Here is a 20,389-nt window from a genome sequence, read left to right on the forward strand (position 1 = left end):
TCCATTAATAGTTTAGCTGGCACTGTTATTTTAACCTAAACAGTCACTTACAAAAATACAAATAAAGTTTTTGTTATGCCAACAACACTCTGCTTGTTCATTGCTGTTTAACATACAGCTGAATCAGTTAGAAGCAAGCTGCAACAAAACAAATGTATCATAATATATCCTAGTATGGACTTACATCATCTTGGATGTTATATTTAAAAAAGCACTAGAAACCAACAGGATATCAATGTTACAGTCTGGTACTGGACTGTCCAATGCAGAAGACTGTTCAGTAGCATTCTTGTTAGTATGTGTCTACGGTTATAGATTATATATGTAAAAACATGATGAAGGTGCCTTTAAAAAAAAAAAATCTTTATAGCTGCAATCGTAATAGGAACCACAGTGTAGTCAGCCTGTTATTTTACAGCTACCAAACTGAACAAACTGTGGAAGTTTTTCTCTTTGCAGTGATTTCTGCCTGAATCCTGAGATTTGGATTTCTATCTAGACTGATGAAAAACTGATTTGTTTTGAAAGTAATACAAGTCTATATTTTGCATTTCTCTTTATCTGTACAATCTTTGTGGAGTATCACAGTTCATAATACATCAGTACTACAGAACCTGCGTTAAGTTAAAAGCCATTTGAAAATAAAGTCTAAGAAAGTCAAGGAACAGTAATTATCATTTGTACTCCTTAACTCACAGCCATATTTAAGATGTTCACAGTTAAATACAAAGTTACTTGTTAGCCTGAAACCTGTATTGTATTGTATTTTCTCTAAATGAAAGCTTTAACTTGTTTCCTTTCTTTTGCTGGTTTGCCATTCAATTGTTCTAATGCTTCCACTTCAATGCAGTAACACTAAACCACATTTTACTAATTATGACCTTAATAAAAACTGTTGAGAATAAACTAGATTTTGCCACCTGAACTTTTTGAGAATATCGGCTTTAAAGTATTACTAATTGCGCCCAGCATACATTTTCACAGCATGCTACTCCCTTCAGTTGCGCCAGTATAACTTTGCATGGCTGTGCTGTCAACAGGACTAACTGAAGAACAACCCAACAAAAAACACTTTTTTTCTTCAGGACAGATAAATTTCTTCGTATGGTTCACAGCGCAACTACATAGTTAATAATGTCAGTGTGACTAAGCATGGCACACTACAGAGGAATAAGGAAAGGAAAGAGGATGGTCAGGGAAGAAGCAGACAATGCAATGAGCTAGTTTTGCTCCTGAATACCTTGTATCAATCAAATCCCTGTCAAAGAAAGGTAACCTAAACTTCCCCGTCTTGATTTAGGGGGGACATTTTGGAGAAGGTTGACAGCACTTTGGTTGCACGATTTGACCGCCTTAGTGCTTGCCACTGCCAATACTTGTAGACATTTGTCATCAAAGTACAAGGTTTACCAAAAATTAGAAATATTAACATATAAAATTATTCTTTTCAAAATATAATCTGACACTTCCCCTTCCCCCTAAGAAGTCAAACATTTAACAAAAGCACAAACTGGAATCAGTATTTCTCTCAGAAATGTGTATTGATCATGGTGTCCTTCAGGTAATAAAGGTGATGCCAGTAATAGTCCAGGGAATGAAGAAAAATGTAGGATATTAAGAGGTTCGCTGAAATGCTGTGATGCTATTATGTATTTGTTAAGTTTAACTAAGATAGTACTGAATTTTCCTTCTATAAAATACTGTATAACGAATGGTGTTGTTAATCAGGAATATTACAACACTGCTTTTTGCAGGTTTCTAGTGTGTCTGTCTCAGAATTAAAAACATCTGTTCTATCCAAAATAAGTATAATGAATTTGGAAGTGAGAAGTCTGATCCAGATATCATAATCTGGCTCGTAGAAGAAAGTAGAGTTTATTTCTCTTATAGTTTAGTATAAAGTTAAATCATTTAGCACTATGCAATCTATTTGGACTTTTCTATTACTTCTATCTCAGGGAACAGACTGAACAGGGTTGCTGGGAAATGAGCTACTAAAGCAATTCAGAGTCAACTAAGATCAGTGCATGGGTCTAGCTAATAACTTAGGAGAGCTAAGATTTTGTTGTAGTATGTTGGGATATTACTGGAACTAGAAATTTGATTATTCTGCCAATCAGACATAGTTTATGAAGTCAAAAGGAGAATATTTCCATTACTTTTTATAAATAAAAGCAAAGATATTCTCCTTTGCAAGAAAAATTGGCCATCACACTTTTCTTTCCTCCGTACTTCATATTAAAATATTTTGTCCTTCAAGAGACATCTTCACAGTCATACATCTTATCATAGTGAAGTCTATTTGAAACTAAAGCCCACAGGAAAAAAAAGTTTTTTTGAGTATTAGGTTCACTGACATGTATATAAATGCTCTAGAGATATGCTGCAGTGATAACTTTTTTTTTTTTTAATTTGTTTTACTGAAATTTTGATGCAGGACTCCATAAGAGAACACTCTTCAGAACACTAGAACTGTGCTTCATATTATGCATAATGTAGAAAATTGCCAAGCTTTTATAAACTATGTTTATCATTTCTTAATGTGATTTATTTGCCTTGTGTTTAGACTATTGCATGGTAAAGTTTATTTTGTGCATATACTTTTTATTTTACTAATATATTACAAGCCATATCTCAATGACCCCTGTACATTTTTCATGCTGTCTTACTCCCAATGGCCTCTGTGCATGTAAGTAACCTGTCAAGTGACAATGCCTCTTTATTTGCTTCTTACTGTTTCCTTTCAAGAACTCCTTTTCTTTATTAGCTAGTAACACAGAAGCATTAAAAGTTCAGTCTTTAAATGTGTCCTGTATTCCTCATATCTTGTGTATATTTAAAAAATAATCATTACCCTTTTGTGTTTGAAAACCCTACAATCATTAGGTAATTCCATGTAGACTGAGACATATCTTCTCCATGCTACTAATTTGTGATGAAGGCATTAATATGTATCATTTTTGTTGGTCACTCCCATTGTGTATGTATCTAATATAATGTGGTTTTGTTCAAGAAGAAAATAAAGGACTTTTTTTTTTTATTCTTATTTTTAATGGGGAAAGATATTTTCCCCGGTACATCTTCAGAGTGGTAATACTACAATGGTTAGAATGGTAAAACTGTTTAACATGTTGTAGATCTTTAGATATTCCTGCTATGAAATGAAATAATAGTTCATTTAAATTATGCAAAGTTGTAAAAATGAAGAATTACGTGTTTGTAGGATTGTGGAAAAGAATATTACTAACTTCTTGCTTGTATTACCCTGTAATATTTGGGGAAAGGTTGAAAGAGATTTTTCTTCATGATAAAATTCAAAATGCTTTAAATGGACTTAGGAAGTTTTCAAATCCAAATCTTTTCATAGGCCTTAAAAAGTTGAGTAGGTCAGTTGACTAATTTGTAGTTTGACCAAATTAAATTAGTTGTACTTTTTCTATGGGGTAAAAACACTGCCATTGAATTTTAAAATCTGCCCTATAACAAGAAATATATTAAGTAAACCCTTTGCTGCTTTGACTGGGACTTTAGTACAAAGAGCATGTGCTTTTTGGTAGGCCCAAGTCTGAATGTCACCTGCTCTTGGTGGTTGGCAACTTCTGGAGCAAGCGAACTAAAGCCCCTGCCCTTGCCTTCTTACCTAAGGGGTTTGGGACAGGGAGTGAAGAGATATTCCATATATCTAGATTCTTCCTTAAAAGACGGACAGGATATTGTTCAGGTGAATACACCACCTTAGGACTTGGAAACACTCACAAATGTCATAGCTCAGATGCAGTGTCTCCTCCCTTCTTTTCACAGCATGCACAAATACAGAACTGAAGACTCTTGGTAGTTATTCTGTTCACAGTTGCTCATTGCTGTAATCTTTATAAATACACTTAGCTGTCTCCTGGTTTATTCATTAGAATTCTTCAAAAATAGGCACAAATGTTGTGTTATTGAGCAGAGTAAGAAGTTGTTTTTAATGAACAAAACTTGATTTGTCAATCATTATAAACCTTGGCAATTGACAATAGATTGATAGGCAGATGAAATTCATTCACTGCAGTTGAATTTTTTTCTGAAATAATACTTTTACAATTTTTCCCTAAATATGGTGGAGGTTCTTTTATGTAATGCCATCACTTTTTGTTAAGATTTTTCATTCTGTCACAAGTTTTAAAAGCATGTCAGTTTAACTAGCACGTCTGTTTAAAGAGAACTCTAATTACAATTAATGTGGTCGCTGTTTTGAAGAAATACCACAAAGAATTAACTGTATTTTCTATGCATTTCTCAAAGTTCTTGTTAAACATGATTATGAAAATATCCCTATCCTTAGTGTAAATAGATGTTCTCATATTGTTATTCATGTTGGTCACTGTCTACAGATTTTTCTTTAGTATTGCTATTTCTTAGGAATGCAAACATGAATGGCATGCCATTTTAGCTGATTTTTGTGGTCTGCTGAATACTGCATGAAAGGACATGCAAATTTTGCTGAGCATTTCAGTAGCTGTGTTATTGCTTTTTAACAGTTTTTTTAATGAACACTTTTCTTAAAATTGCGTAATGAAATTGTTTTATTTTCCATAACACATTACTTTGTATTGTAAATCTAACACTTGCTAAAATGATCATTTGTAGCACAATTAGTTATCACCCTTAATATGCCTTTTTTTCTTATCCCTCTGGGGGTCTCTTTTCTGTTTTAGTGTTTGATCAATTAGATCTCGTCACATATGAAGAAGTAGTAAAACTGCCAGCATTCAAAAGGAAAACACTAGTCTTACTAGGTAATTTTGAATTATTCTGAATATAACAGCATAGTTTTGAACCCGTTATGGTAGAAAATGTATAATTAATTTTTGTGTTGTGGATTAGGTGCACATGGTGTTGGAAGACGACACATAAAAAACACACTCATCACAAAACACCCGGACAGATTTGCTTACCCCATTCCTCGTAAGTAGCAATGTTCAATGTTATGCAAAAATTATACGTAGCGTCCTTGTCATGTACCCATTGTAGTACATCATACATATGTTCATTTCTACTGAGATTAATCTTCTGTTAAAGATGGATGAACTGTGATAAGATTGGATATTTTTCTTGTTTTGTTTTGTCAGGGGGAGAGGTAGTAAGTAATACCACTTCTACACTGAATGTTTCTTAGCATTCATAACACTTAAGTCTACTTTTCTCTACCCAGAACATTTGCTAACTTAGAAGGAAGACTAAAACATTTTACATTTTTCTGTGCTAATTTTACATTAACAGCTTATTTAAGGCTGAAATAACCATGAGATTAAAAACTGTATAATTCCCATGAGAAGAAAAATAAACTAGATTTAGAGGAAATTTTTAGTGTCTACCTTATCTATCTTTAATTACTTTTCACAGCCTAGCCTTGAGGACTGGTAGTATATTAAAATAATTCTGAAATTTCCAGAGATGACAGTAAGAAAAATAAAATGTAATTAGCTCACCAAACGGGTTGTTGCCAAGAGACAATAGGGATGTTTTCCCTTAACAGCAATGTCCACCAGTACCATGGCAGGAACTGCATATCCTACTGCATGGTTTGTTGGAGATGCACCTTTTTTCCTCAAGCATAGGCATTCTGAAACAAAACCACCCATCAGCTAAATCTGTCCAGTCTGTTTCAGGCTGACTTCAGAAACCATAGGAACTGTAAGAACCCAGGAGATATATTCTCCATTACAAAGAACTAAAGTAATAAGTGTATTGCCCTGGCAAGGTAGAAGCTGAACTAGTTATTTTCTTACCTATACCATGAAGACCATACCTTAGATTGTTTGCATGAGGTTCCTGCTTTGTGGAAGCATGTAAATTGCATCCCTGATTATATAAGAAAACTGAAAAGGCTAGACCAGGACTCAGGATGCATTTTAGGTGCTTAAGCATCAGTATTATGTTTAGATACGTGTTTTAGACATCGTTTAACCTGCAGCCCTACTCCAGAGGAACAGGGATCTCCATTAACTCATGTGTCATATCTGATCAGACTATATAGATGTATCTAATTTAAGGCAGATTTAGGACATTTAATATAGTATTTTATTCTGGTGTTTAGGGACCTAAGGTAATCCCTTATTTTAGGTATCTGAAATAAATCATGTGAAATGTACCACACACTTTAAGTATTAGGGAAACCTGACCTATATTTCAGCTGACTCTAGGTAATTGGAATTATTCTCTCAAACTCTCAGAGATGAATTTTTACTTCATTTTCTCTATTCTTTCAAAAAAAATCATGGTGAGCATAGGTAGCTTCTAAGACAGGCTTCAAGTTGGGTGTAGAGTTTCGTGTCATGCTTTATGATCTAGCTACTGAAAACTTGATCTTAAAGGTCAAAAGGTTATGTCACACACAGTGGTAGTTAATTAAATGGATTAGTAGGCCAGGTTTCTTACCACATAGGTTTGCAGAAGCAATACATTTGCAGCTTTTGTCTCTTGACCACAAGCAGTCAGGCTCTCACCTACTTTTAAGACTTAAGAATTCACATTCAGAAGAAGAAAACCACATAAGTGAAAAAAAAAATACAGAAATGTTTTTACAAAAGAAGAGTATTTGGGGGGAAATTTAGGAGAGTACAGTAATTCCAGTAGACCTATGACAGCATTGAGTATTAAAGTGATATTATAGGTTTTCTATAATCCATTGTTCTTGAATTCCTTAAAATAACTGTGATCTATAATACTAATGTTTCTATAGAAATTTTATCTTCAATTACACTAACATTGCTATCTAATCCATAAAATAGTAATAGACGTATTCAATAATGGAACATTAGTTCAATTTTTTAACACGTTGGCTGAAATTATGATAAGGCTGTTGAGTCATATGAGATTAGATTGTGAAGAGATGTGGTGTTTCAAATGTGGTGTCACCAGCATAAATGTGACAGTGGAAAAATATGAAAGGAAATCACTTTGTCAGAGAATATTAGGAGAGGCAAATGCCTGTAAGTGTGCCTGTGGGGAAAAGAGGAGCAGATGGCCTACGCAATCACAGAATGTTTGAGGTCTCTATATCTGGAGGTCACCTGCTCCAACCCTCTGATCAAGCAGGGACAGCCCAGGGAGGCTGCCCAAAACCATGTCCAGATGGCTTTTGAAGGATCTCCAAGGAGAGAGACTCCACAACCACTTTAGGCAACCTGTGCCACTACTCTTGTCACCCACACAGTAAAGAAGTGCTTCGTGATGTTCAGACAGAGCCCTCTTGTGTTCCAGTTTATGCCCATTGCCTCTTGTTCTGTCACTGTGCACCACTGGAAAGAGGCTGGCTCTGTCTTTTTACACCTTCCCCTTTGATATCTGAGCTCACTGATGAGAACTCCCAAGCCTTCTCTTCTCCAGGCTGAACAAGCCCAGGTCTTTCAGCCTTACCTTACAGAAGAGATGATTCAGTTCCTTAGTGCCCCTTCACTGGACTCTCTCCAGTATGGCCATGCCTGTCTTGTACTGGGGAGCCCAGAACTGGACCCAGCACTCCAGGTTTGGCCTTGCCAGCGCTCAGTTAGAGGGGAAGGATCACTTCCTTCCCTCTCCTGGCAGTACTTTGCCTATTGCAGCCCAGGATACTGTTTGCTTTTTCTGCAGCAAAGGTATTGCTCTTAAAAGCAGCTGATAGAGTCTTATAGTCTTAGAGTCTTAGAGTCTTAGAGTCTATAGTATAGGTTAATTATGCCCTTCTGTTCTTCCTCTAACTTTTTGGTTTTTGTCTTTTCTACATCCTTTAATCTCCTGCTTTTCCAAACATGTCCCCCAGTATCATCCTGCGTCCCCCCAGCTCACACTTCATTGTTCTATGTGGTTTATCAATGCTTAATCACCAAATGATAATCTGTTAAATTGCAATCAAAATGTTCTATGTAAGCCTAGTATTTCTTTTGCATTAAAAATATTTTTTTTTAATTTTCAGACACAACCCGACCTCCAAAGAAAGATGAAGAAAATGGAAAAAATTACTACTTTGTATCGCATGACCAAATGATGCAGGATATATCAAACAATGAATATTTGGAATATGGCAGCCATGAGGATGCAATGTATGGGACAAAACTGGAAACAATACGAAAGATCCATGAGCAGGGACTAATTGCAATACTTGATGTAGAACCTCAGGTAACTTATATGAAAATGGGACTCATCACAAATCCTTCAACCGTATTGGCAGATACTTTTATCAATATTGTAAAGCAGTGCATACAGTAATATGCACAGACAGAAGTCCCTGGAACATCAAAGTATCAATCTATGAAGTAGATTTTTGCTAATCATTTGGTTAGAAGAACATACTGCAGAATCTAATTCTTAGTTTGTTCATAGTGGTATGCAACCACTATAGTGTGAAAATCTGTTTACTGTGTAAATTTGTAATATTTTAGCCTCACGTCCAGTGAAATGTATCAAAACAATTGATTTTCATTACCATACTAGGGAATCATAGGATGGCTCAGGTTGGAAAGGACTTTAAAGACCATCTTGTTCCAACCCCTTGCCATGGGAAGGGATGCCACCCACTAGGTTGCCCAGGGCCTCATTCAACCTAGCCTTGAACACCTCCAGGGATGGGGCATCCACAGCCTCTCTGGGCAACCTGTCCCAATGCCTCACCACCCTCACAGTGAAGAATTTCCTCCTAACCTCTAATCTAAAACTCCCTTCTTCTAATTTAAAACCATTCCCCTTATCCTGTCATTATCTGATTGAGCAAGAAGTTGTTCACCATCTTTTTATAATCATCCTTTAAGTACTGAAAAGTTGCAATAAGATCTCCCTGAAGCCTTCTCTTCTTTAGGTTGAACATTCTCAGCTCTCTCCACCTTTCTTCACAGGAGAGGTGCTCCAGCCTTTGTGGCTCTCCTCTGGTCCCACTCTAACTGATCAACGTCCTTCTGGTGCTGGGGGCCCCAGACCTGGATGCAGCACTCCAGGTGGAGTCTCAAAAGGGCAGAGCAGAAGGGGACAATCACCACCCTTGACCTGAGGGCCACCCCTCTGTTGGTGCAGCCCAGGATGCAGTTAGCCTTCTGGGCTGCAAGTGCACACTGATGGCTCATATCAAGCTTTTCATCACCAGAACCCCCAAGTCCTTCTCTGCAGGGCTGCTCTCAGTGATTTCTCCCAGTCTGTACTCGTGTCCAGGATCGCCCTGGCCCAGGTGCAGCACCTTGCATTTGGACTTGTTGAGTCTCATTCAGTTCACATGGGTCCACTTCTCAAACTTGTCCAGGTCGCTTTGGGTGGCATCCCTTCCTTCTAGTGTATCAACTGCACCACTCAGCTTGGTGTCATCTGCAAACAATCAATACAGTCAAAAAACCAAAACAATCAATGACAATTTGTTTCAGTATGTTCTGAAATTTCTCTCTGATGCTGTTTTGGAGAGCAGTCTCGATCCTAACTAACTCAATTCCAATACCACTGTCTAGCCATGTCAGGAACATTTGTGGTCAGTTAAAGGTACCAATCCTGTTTACACAATGACTAGATCAGTGTCATTACTTTATGAACTCCTTTCTGTGTTACGGTATTATACTTTGTAGAAGAGGGCAGGATAGAAAATTAGGCTCTCAAGAAACGAGAATAGTTTGTTCATTCATTATATAAAATCTTCAGTGGAAAATTCTGGCACATTTCCCTTGAAACATCTATGTAGTCATGACTTTCAGTTCATAGGAACGTGTTTATATATTTTGTTAAGGGGAACTACATGAATATGGACAGGTTTGATGTTTATATTATTCTAGCAGATTGAAGGAAATGGGAGGAAGAAATTAAATTGTGATCGGTGTTAAGTATTTAAATTTGAATGCTACATTCTTCTTTGATTTAAAAAATTCATTTTTTTAAGAACTTCATAATAGAAATAAGATACCTGACTAAATTTGGCACAGCTATAGTACTGTTCTGAAAATAAAATCTCACATTTAACTGCTCTGGGAGAAAGCAGCATTTATAGCCAGTTCAAATGAAGCAGCTGTTAAAAGTAAGCTCTCTTGAGAAAACTTTTAAACTCGGTTTGGTCAGAAGCATTAAAATTCTCAGAAGCCATTTTAATATTGATTAGAGTGTATTTACATTTGGTAACAGCTGCCTGTCCTGCACATCCTCCAGCATGTGTTTAGCCAGCCTCTTTCTTAACCAGCTTCCTCATGCATCTATCTCAGCTCTTTTAGGACAGCCTGTCTATGAACCTATTATCAGTTAGCTATCTTACACCACTTCTTACTAGTTTTGTGAGTCTCCTTGAGTTTGACAATATGGGGTTTCTCTTTTGTTTAGAAGAGCTTGACATATATTATATACATACAGATGGGTTTCAAGGAGCAGAGATTAAAACCTATTTAGGTTGCAAAAAGGGATGGATTGCTTTTAAGGAAGAAAAAAGAAAAAAACAACCCTTAGTAGTCTTACTTTCTTGTCCACATATTTGAGTTGAGCTGAGGTATGTTTACTTACTATCCTACACTTCAGTTGATAGCTTGGATCTGAAACAAAACTTCACTTATGGCAGCTGTGTGTGTCACACAGTAGATGATGATGAAGTCCAGTTTTCTAGTAAGAACACTCATCTTTTGCATAGATTCAGTTCAAGGGCACAGTGCTGCATTTACTGCATTAATGCTATACTTGCTATTATTGCTACTAAAACATCTTGCCTCACATTTTCATTTGATTCAGAAAATGAGAAAAAGTGTTGGTTTGTATAACAAGTCAGACTAAGAATGATATTCTACTTATTATTTATTCTAAAATACAGTTTGTTTTTTTTACCTTTTTATGGCATCACTGTTGTGTTTTTTTAACCTGGTCTTAAATATCCAGCTTAAAATGTAAATACAGTTCTGCACTCCTTGAAACTATGTGAAGAACCTCTCTGAAAATCCAGAAGATTTTATTGTCTCAAAAAATCACTTTACTTAGTGATAAATGTACAGTTTGAGTATCAAAACATTCAAAATGAAACAATAAGTGTGTACATTACTAAGGTCTTGACTCGAGATGAATGAAAAATAAATGCCAGCAATTATAAGTCATAATTTCCTATTTTCTGCTTATGTGACTAAACATTTTTCACGTTGATTGGTGGGGGATTCTTCTAATGTATCTGACTTTATTTTTATTTGTTTAACCTAGGCATTGAAGGTCCTGAGAACTGCAGAGTTTGCTCCTTTTGTTGTTTTTATTGCTGCACCTACGATTACCCCAGGCATTAATGAGGTATGCCATATTACAATCTAATGTCTTATGAGAGGCAAAATTAAGGATGGGATTCAGAGATGCAGATAAGAGTCTAGCATTTACTTGTCTGTAAGCAGAGAATCAAAAGGACAGTTGGATAGAAGCATTATTGAGTTGACTAAAGTTAAAGGACCCACATGACATATTCTAAAAGTATGCATTTTTATTTAGTTCCCTGCCCTACCTCACAGATACATTTCCAAATCCTTGACTAATCATTAGCACAAATTTCTCAGTTAGCAAAATTACTCAATTCTGAGTTATAGCACTAGATAGACTACAGATGGCCCGACTGAAGAAATGGGTATGCGTAACTGCACTGTGATCCCACCTTTGTCCTGTAGTATTTGTTATGCACAAATATATATCAGAAATAGGCTTATTAATTTAAAAAAAAAAATCTCTAAGAATTGGACATAAGCTTTGACCAAAGGGGTAATTGCTTGTGGAATTAAGTTGAGTATTCATGCAGATCCACACCCTGAATTTCCTACTTCATAGAGTTGCCACTCTGCAAGGTGCTACTCATTTCAGAGGCTATCAAGCAAATCTGCATTTAGCTCACAACAGGACAAATACTATTTATACAAACACTTTATCTGCTCAGCATTTTTTAAACCCTAACACTAAGGTATTTAATTAATTGGATTTGACCATAAATCTGTTCCAAGTCTCCTAAATGTGCCTTCCTTATGCAAAAATAAAGTCAGAAGCCCTGTCTCTACAGCTGGTATGTTTCTATAGAAATTTAATTATAGTAGCATAGATAAGAAACTACGACATCGCTGCAGAGGCTTGCAAGAAAATAAGGAACAAGACAAACGTATTTAAGTGCACATACCCTGAATGATTATTAAAATTGTAAGCAGAGTGAAAAATACCAGCCTCAAGCTGCAGTTTTACTGGCAGCTGAGGTGTTCTCCTAGTTCACTGTTGCTGTTCTCTCTAGCTTGCTTCTGGACGTGTACTGCCCATGCATGGGCCGTGGCACTTACCAGACCCTTCAGTGAGCTACTGTAGCTCTACATTGGATTTTTGTCAGTTTTCAAGCAGCTCACAAAGGCTCTGACAATGGCCAATACCAGAACAAACAGTGAAACCATATAGCCAAGAAGAGATCCTTCTTCCCCCTCCCATCTTTTCACTTCTGCAGCAGTAAGTTTTGTCATTTTACAGCGTCTTAAGGACCCATACTATAACTGATCAGTGCCACAAGTGAATAAACCGTCTCAGGATGTCAAAATCAGCAACACTGGTGAAGTTAGCTTGTCTAACTGCTGGTGTTGGCGTATGGTATAAATCAGTAGGATCTTGCAAAAACGTTAAAAATGTATATTCTACACTGAATTTGTCTTTGTGCAAGCAAATGGCATAGCATCATGTAAAAAGAAAAAAAAAGTTCTTAAGATGTGTCAGATAATCATTGCACTTACAGCAATGCCAAGGAGACCAGGTATTCTGTAAAATTATGTAATTACCTGGTTTTGTTGCTTTGTACCTATGTTTCAGTTCTCAAATTGTTGTCCTTGGCCTTGCTGATTTGCCAGTGGTACATAGATTTTCATCCACTAGCTATAAGGTACAATACAGAGAAATTTGGGAGAGTTAATGAGGGAGAAGAGGTTTTCCATGGTATACTGGGAAGAGGATAGAAATGCACCTTTTATAGTAGTGGTGGGGAAATATGTGTTCATGGCAAATAAATATTAATAGAAGCAAGATACTACATTCTAAATATTTGGATTCATACTGTAAGACTGTCTTTATTTTAAGTTCTTGTGACCAAAGTGTTTCTGTACATAGGGATTCACTCAGGCACTCAGTTCAGAGCTGGTGAACTGGGGCCACACTTGAAAAAACAACCTAATTAATGAACCAATTAAACTTAAAGAGAGGCAGGAAATCGTAGTAGCAGCAACAGAACTTACCCGAATACAGTCATATTTTCCAAAATTTACTCTGCTGCGTGAAGAGAGATATGCAAGTTATGTCTGTGTATTACCAGCCTGTAAGGCAGCAAACAAGATTTCTAAAGTATGTGTTTCGTATTTCCCCATTCGTTCTTACTTTTTGAAAGCTTCATATGCATAATGATTGTCCCTGTCTATCATCGTATCCTGCTTTGTTTATTTTACATACGTCTTTTGAGAACACTTTTGTAATTGACTGTCCTTTTTTTCCCTTATGCTTTCTTGAATTTCATCTTTGCTTTTCTTTTCATTTTCCTGCACTCGTACTAATTGTATATAGCTGCCAAAATGGTGCAGAAAATTGCCTGTAAGTACCAGCTAGGGGCTGAAAAAGGTAGTTCTGGTTATTTTAGTAGTTTTAGAATGTAGATCTGCTTGTTCCCATTCAACATTACTTTTTGTCACTGGAATAAAAATTTAATATAATAAAGGCTTTAGATATCGGTGCTATGATACAAGTAAGGATTATTTGCTAGTAAAAAGAAACTAGAGAGTAAAATTTCCACTCAAAGCTGTACCTGTGAACTTCATAGTAAAAAAACAGTGAAGAGGAACAAGGATCACACAGTAAGGTAGGAGACAAAATGTTATACTTCCTGACTTAATATATAGCAGTGCACTATGACCAGTTCTACAAAGCACAAAACCAATTTAAAACATATAGGAAATCTCCAAGAGTGTACCCTGCTGTCTCATCCCTAAGAAAACTTAAATCAGGTTATTAGTATGGTAACACAGAGAGAGGAGAGTGCATATCAGGGAACAGTGGAATAGTTCCTCTCTCCTGTGGGTGTTTTCTATCTCCCATTGCCCATTCAGCAGCAAAGAGGTGTTGACAGGCGCTATTTTGTAGATCTAAATCTTCACTGAGCAATGTGTAACTTCTTTCTCCCTTATAGCTATGTTTCCTCCTTTTATACAGGGAAAGACTAAAAGGAATTTTTCTTAAGATGCTTGCAGTCCATCAGCTGTTTAAATTGAGATTTTTTTTCCTCTTGGAACAAAATTGGCAAAGGCCTGATTGGTATCTTTTTAAGTTGTTCGTAGCCTCAAAAAGAAATACTAGTAATTTGTTAGTCTGTGCTTTGACTGTCACAAGTGGCAGCTATTGGCCTATGTACTTTAAGGAAAAAAAAAAAAAGCCCTCAGAGATCTCAGAGATGAAAGAGACTGAAGACATCAGCGGTGGCCATTATGCATGTGGGAGAGATTTCATGGATGAAAGGTGTTTTTCACTCCTTTCCATCTCAGGTTTGGTGGAGATTGAAATAAGATTAGAAAAAGAGACTATGAATGCTAGTATAGGAAAGAGAAGTCTGTTCCACATAATGGACACACTGCAACTAGACCTACATAGAATACCTGTTACATGAGAGCTGAGGAAGAAGAAGAGACATGTTTTGCTCCCAAATATGAAATGAATGAAGTCATGCATTTGTCTGTCTTCAGCTATTAGAACACATGGATAAATATCTTATTTCTTGACACTATTGAGAACACAGCTGCTGGAGAATATTCTTCTTGAGAATATTCTGCAATCTTCACTGTTCAAGATTTAATTAAGAAATTTTAAGGAAATTGAGAAGAACTTACAGCAAAATGCTGAGGAAGTGTTAGTTTCAAAGACAAATTTTGGCCTTTAATGCAGACACACAAGAAACACCTAGCCAACTCTGACACGGTATTGAATGTACCAACAGATACTTTATCACAAACACAGGTAACATTTGGCCTCAGTTTAAAACAAAGAACAAGAACTGTAACCTGTCTTTTTCCCACAAATTTGAGAAACTTTGCATCTATCTGAAAGTTGCTTCAATGGCCTATCCCAACCTTTTACTGCCCCTGAAAGTGTATGAAAGAAGTAGCATCTTACATTTCCAGTGGTCTAGGATATTCAGATATTCCCAAACAGAACCCACTTCAGTTCCAGTAGAGTTAGACCTAGGAGAAGCTAAGTCAGAAAAATATTAAAATCTAATGTGTTTTTAAAACTCTTGGTTTTGTGACGCATGTGTGTACAAGGTAAATATTAATATTTGGAAGGGTTTTTTTCATTCATTCTTCTTTATCTACCCGTTTGTGGTGTTTGTTTTTTTTAAGATGAGCTGTACGTTTTTCAGATTTTTATTCTGTCAGTCACAGTAAAATAGACACTTCAATGAGAAAAGTTCACCCTCATACATGGCAAAGATGACACTGATGTGAGACCTGAATAACAGTTAAAAAGCTACATGTGAATTAACAGCTTTAAGGTTTTGTGTGTATTTTTCAGCTAGCATTAGTCTTGTGCCACGAGGTTAAAACTCATCTAAAGATACAGTATGATTTTGCTAAGACTGGCCTTAAATATAAAATTGATCTTAATTAGATCAGATTAAAGCATTGAAAATATTCTGCTTGACAGGTAGGATGTCTACTTGACAAGTATGATAGTTTAATTTAAACAGAAAAGATTAGATCCTCAGCTGACGTAAACTGATGTCTTCTTTCAAAATCTCTGAAAGTTTGACAGATAACTATTTAGCTAGGTTTTTGGCTTAAAGACACTGGGCCATATGAAGTGTTCCACAAAAATATTAGTGTTTATCTGTGTTGATCAGTTTGACATTGGAGTAAATTAATTTTTTCACATGCTATTCTACAGAAGTGCCAGGCATCGCTGTAGACATGTGTTGGTCCATAAAAGCAGCATGCCCTATGCAAAGGTGCACGGGAGAAGCATTTGTCTGACCTTGAATGAGATTTTCAGTGATTATCAAGTGGAGGTCTCATTCCCTCCCCATCTGGGGCTGCAGCTCCAGGAAGAAGCAGAACTGTAACTTGGGTTGAGAACGTCTCCTCCGGAAGCGGTTGGTTTCATGGCTGTAGGGAAGGAGAACTGCCTCAGCACAGGTTATTCCCTCCAGAGGACCTGAAAGCCACCATTTCACATCAGCGTGTCACTGCAGCTAGAAGTGCTTCGGAAGTCTAAACAGAACACTTGGGGGGGAAAATAAATAAATAAATAAATGAGGAGGAAGGGGGTGGGAGGAAGATCTCTTATTAGACAGAAATAATTCTGTTCCCAAAATAATTTCTTGTAAAACCAGCTATAGGAGCTGTTTCTGTACTTCCTACAGCCTAGAACTGTGTGAACAAGGAGGGTGACCCTATAGATACTAGAGCAGCAGGAGTCTCTGCTGGTTCATATGTGATTTAGAATCATAGAATATCCTGGGTTGGAAGGGACCCATAAGGATCTTGAAGTCCAACTCCTATTTAGCCCTATATCCACCCCAAACACACAGAGAGGGAAGGAACCGATCACTGTGGCTATTTCAAAGTTCCTGAAAACACGAAATGATTCTTTGAATTTCTAAGGGAATTTGCAGGAAGGAAATTCAGGCTTGTAACTCACAACCACTCCAGGACCATAGAAACAAGCCTTTTACAAGCTCTCTCTCTCTCAGAAACGCAAGTCCCACTGACAAAGCCCACTGCAGTAGCATCACAAGCTACAAAGAATTAGGCAGCACACCCTCAAAATGGGAGGCAGCTGGTCCTGTAAGGAACGGACACAAGCTGTAGTACCAAGCCCTCAGTAGCTGACCCTTCTCAAGCTCAGACTGCGGGATTGGGTCTTCAGCACAGCACACTGAGAGATGCTAGAAGTGATGTACTCTGAAATGGGAACTGCGGTGCAACGCGGAGTGAGAACTTCCTCATCAGTAAGCAATGGTTAAAGGAAGTAAACCCAGAAGACTGATGTTGAACAGTAAAACGTTACCAAAACTGGGAACAGCTGATACTTGACAATACACCCTATTCTGTTTCTTGTGTTCTTACCTGGACGTAGGCCAAGTAGCTCGTATTTGTGCGCTTCATATGTTTTACTCATATGTGGTCTCTTTTGCTCCATGTCTGTGCTGCTTTTATAAGCTTTCATCCTCCGCCTTGCCTTTTTAAGTCTAAGTATGTGTTTCGTGTCAAGTAACGTCAAAAAATAACTGGTGTTTGAATGTCAACTTTAAGACAGAAAACATACAATTTCTTCCTTGTAATTTTCAAAGAATTAGGTATGGGTTCTAAACCACCCATGCCAACCTACTGCTTTTTTGCCTGTTTTCTTCCCTGTAAGCAATAGCTAGAAAGGTATTGTACAAGAATAGGAAAGGATCTGACTTAGCTCTCCTGTTTCCTTTTCTGATCACCGAATAGGATGAATCTCTTCAGCGCCTGCAAAAGGAGTCTGAAATCTTGCAGAGAACGTATGCACACTACTTTGACCTAACAATTATCAACAACGAAATTGATGAAACAATCAGGCACCTGGAGGAAGCCATTGAGCTCGTCTGCACAGCGTCGCAGTGGGTGCCGGTCTCCTGGGTCTATTAGGCCGCTCATGAGAGAATTGAAAAAGCCTGTCATTACTGGGAACCACCTCATACATGGAAAACCTCTACGTTACCGACCTTGTGTCAACAGGTCTTGGCCCCCTAGAGACTACCTAGATGTAGTGTGACCTAAATTTATAATTATTGTCATGTCCTAATAGATAGGAGGAGGGAAAAAAAAAATTAAACACTAATTTAAAGAGACAGTATCTTTTTTTAATCATTTCTCCTAAACTTTAATAAAGTGTATCTTTAAATATATGTATTATTCAGTCCTTTGGAATGTTATATTTTTTGAAATCATAGCTTTTTATTTCAAGGGCCCCTAAAAACTGCACAAAATAGATGCTGCTTTCTATAATCTATTTTAATAGTAATAATAATATGATTCTGTTACCTTAACTTGGGGGTGGAACACTACATTCTTTTTAGAGTCTGATTTTATGGATTGGAATACTTTGCTTTCCTTTATTTATTTGAAATAATTAGTCTAGTGGTTACGAAACAAATTCATAAATTTTAAAGGCCTTTCTTCGCTTTTTTTTTAGGATAGTATTTTCAAGTACTTTTGTGTAACATCCAGATAATGTGATACTGTCTCTTTGAAGAACTCTGTAAAACTTTTAGAAATTTGAAATTGGGTCTTGACTCTTAATGCATGTGGACAGTCGCAAGCGTTCATGCCGTTGGTGTATCTGTGTTGAAAAAAACTGTAATCTACAGCAAAGTACATTCCGTTCATGGGAAAACGTACCCAAGGGAATAAAGTAAAATATTATTCTGACTAAGTTGTAAACCTATGCACATCCCTTGCATTTTGGGCAACTTTATAAAAAAGAAAAAAACTGATTTTTATTAATAATAATCATGTAGTGAAATGTGTTTGTAATTTTGTCTCAATTTAATTTGTTGTAAGGTGGGAGGGGGCAATTACTGGTTTCACCATTTCAGATCTGTGTTGTCTGAGAGTATTAACGTTTTAATTAAGTTTAAGCAAAGAAATGCTGATTTTTAATATGTATGTAATTGTTTAAAAATGCACACATTTTAAAAAGAAAATACTGTGCAATGAAGAAACCAGTTTAGGCATTGCGATAAACTGACTATTCCAAAAGACTCATCTACAACATCCCTGTAAATTCCTTTAAAATGGTAATTGACTCTACAGTCTGACCAATTTTTTTTATTTTAAATATACTTCCTTTTATGTGTTCAACAACTGAATGCTTTTGGGTCCTTCATTTCATCGCAGGGAGTTCCAAGAACAAATCAGTGACTCTTGCAGCAAGAAAAGGTTTCTTGAAGTCTGTTAAGTGAAGGCCCTGGTGCAGGAGCACAGGGACAGCTTAGAATCAGTGCAGTGCCAAGTAAGAAAAATTAATTAAATGTGCTAACTTTGTTTTGTTACCCTTCTTACCATGCCCTTACTGGACCAGATGGTTTACGTTTTTTTCCTGAAAGCGCTTAACAGAAAGAAGCATTACCACTTGTTTTTTAGGTGTCAGAAATACAATGTTCCTTACAACAATTTGTGTTAAAAGCTCTGTGGGCTGTACTATGGTGTAGTATGAAGTTTAGCATTTAAGTTAAAATTACAGTGTTCTCAAGGGATTTATTTATTGGAGAGGTTGAGCTATCAGCTGTAATTGATCTGTAGGCTGTTTCAGGTGTGGGGGACCACTGCACGTGTAAACAGTAAATGTTCTCACTTTAAAATAGGGGCAATAATAATCAGGTTCATAAGCTGTTAATTTTCTCCTGCCTACTCGTACTGCAGTTCAGGTGGTCAAATCTCTATTCTTGGAAAGATTAGGCAAAGCCTAGCTCCAGCCAAACCAAGCAACGTGCTTCTTTTGTGCAGCCCTCACAGCAAAGCTCACAGTGTGCAGGACAGCTGGGAACCGCATCCATAGCTTTACCCTAACACAGAGCTCATTTATGCCACAGCTGGATTCACAGTTCCACACCCAAGTCCCAAAACGGGTACCGTAACCACGTCCCTTGAGCCTATAGCATGTGGAGTACTAGTAACAAGCTAATGAGGAACAATCTGTGCAGGCCCAGTGCAAGGAAATCAGCAAACAAGAAGGAACAGATCACACTGATAGCAGCTGCTCATCTGTTCTGAATTTAGCCCTTTTAAAAGGGTATGGGTACAAGCTGGGTACTATATAGTGCATAAGAGGTAATTTTTCAAGTATTTGTGTTATGTCATTTTTAGTTCTGGATGGCATCCTAGCAGGTGTTTGTGTAGATCAACTGTTGCAATGGCAGTATTGGTAGTATTGCATACTCACCAAGTTCACCCAGGTGACAGCTTCATTCACTCTCAAAACTACCTCTTTTCCCAGTAAAGCACAAAGAGAAGACCTACTGAAAATCACGCAGTGGAGTGTTTCTGGTGTTAGAAATGCAAACTTCTTCTCTGGTAAGCATCTCTGGTATCTGATTTCAGTGACACATTCTTCATCTCAAATGTTGATGACAATAAACAGGTAAAATAATTTTGATAATTAGGGTATAGTCTGCCATGTTTTGATGACACGCTTTTGACTCTTACTATGAATTCCTTGAAAATTCTGTATATCCAGCCTGTAAGGAAAGAAAACTGATAAGCCCATGAGGCTGCTTCTGCCTTACGTAGACAACAATAAGTAGTGATTTAATATAACTAATGCTTTTCTTATTTTAAGTGAAGCCACCATTCAGTTAATATTACACAGTAAAAAGACTACCTTGGAAAGCTTTGGGTCTTTTATTCTCACCGCATCGCATTTTATC

At 37.0% G+C, this 20,389-nt stretch overlaps 1 protein-coding gene across 7 annotated transcripts in view; it reads left to right on the plus strand.

Moving 5' to 3' along the window:
- Nucleotides 1–18,832, plus strand: part of CASK (calcium/calmodulin dependent serine protein kinase) — a 213,740-nt gene extending 194,908 nt beyond the window's left edge. For 4 of the 7 annotated variants that reach the window (XM_032194542.1, XM_032194569.1, XM_032194560.1 and 1 more), the window contains 5 exons: nucleotides 4,698–4,778; nucleotides 4,867–4,947; nucleotides 7,937–8,139; nucleotides 11,158–11,241; nucleotides 17,433–18,832. In XM_032194542.1, the coding sequence (XP_032050433.1) occupies nucleotides 4,698–4,778; nucleotides 4,867–4,947; nucleotides 7,937–8,139; nucleotides 11,158–11,241; nucleotides 17,433–17,609 (626 nt within the window). In that variant the 3' untranslated portion in view covers nucleotides 17,610–18,832. The remainder of the gene's footprint in view (nucleotides 1–4,697; nucleotides 4,779–4,866; nucleotides 4,948–7,936; nucleotides 8,140–11,157; nucleotides 11,242–17,432) is intronic. The other 3 variants (XM_032194549.1, XM_032194576.1, XM_032194594.1) reach the window with 1 other exon arrangement.
- The last annotated feature ends 1,557 nt before the right edge of the window (nucleotides 18,833–20,389 follow it).

Source organism: Aythya fuligula, chromosome 1, assembly GCF_009819795.1.
Source record: "Aythya fuligula isolate bAytFul2 chromosome 1, bAytFul2.pri, whole genome shotgun sequence".
In the NCBI taxonomy this organism is placed as follows: Eukaryota; Metazoa; Chordata; class Aves; order Anseriformes; family Anatidae; genus Aythya; species Aythya fuligula.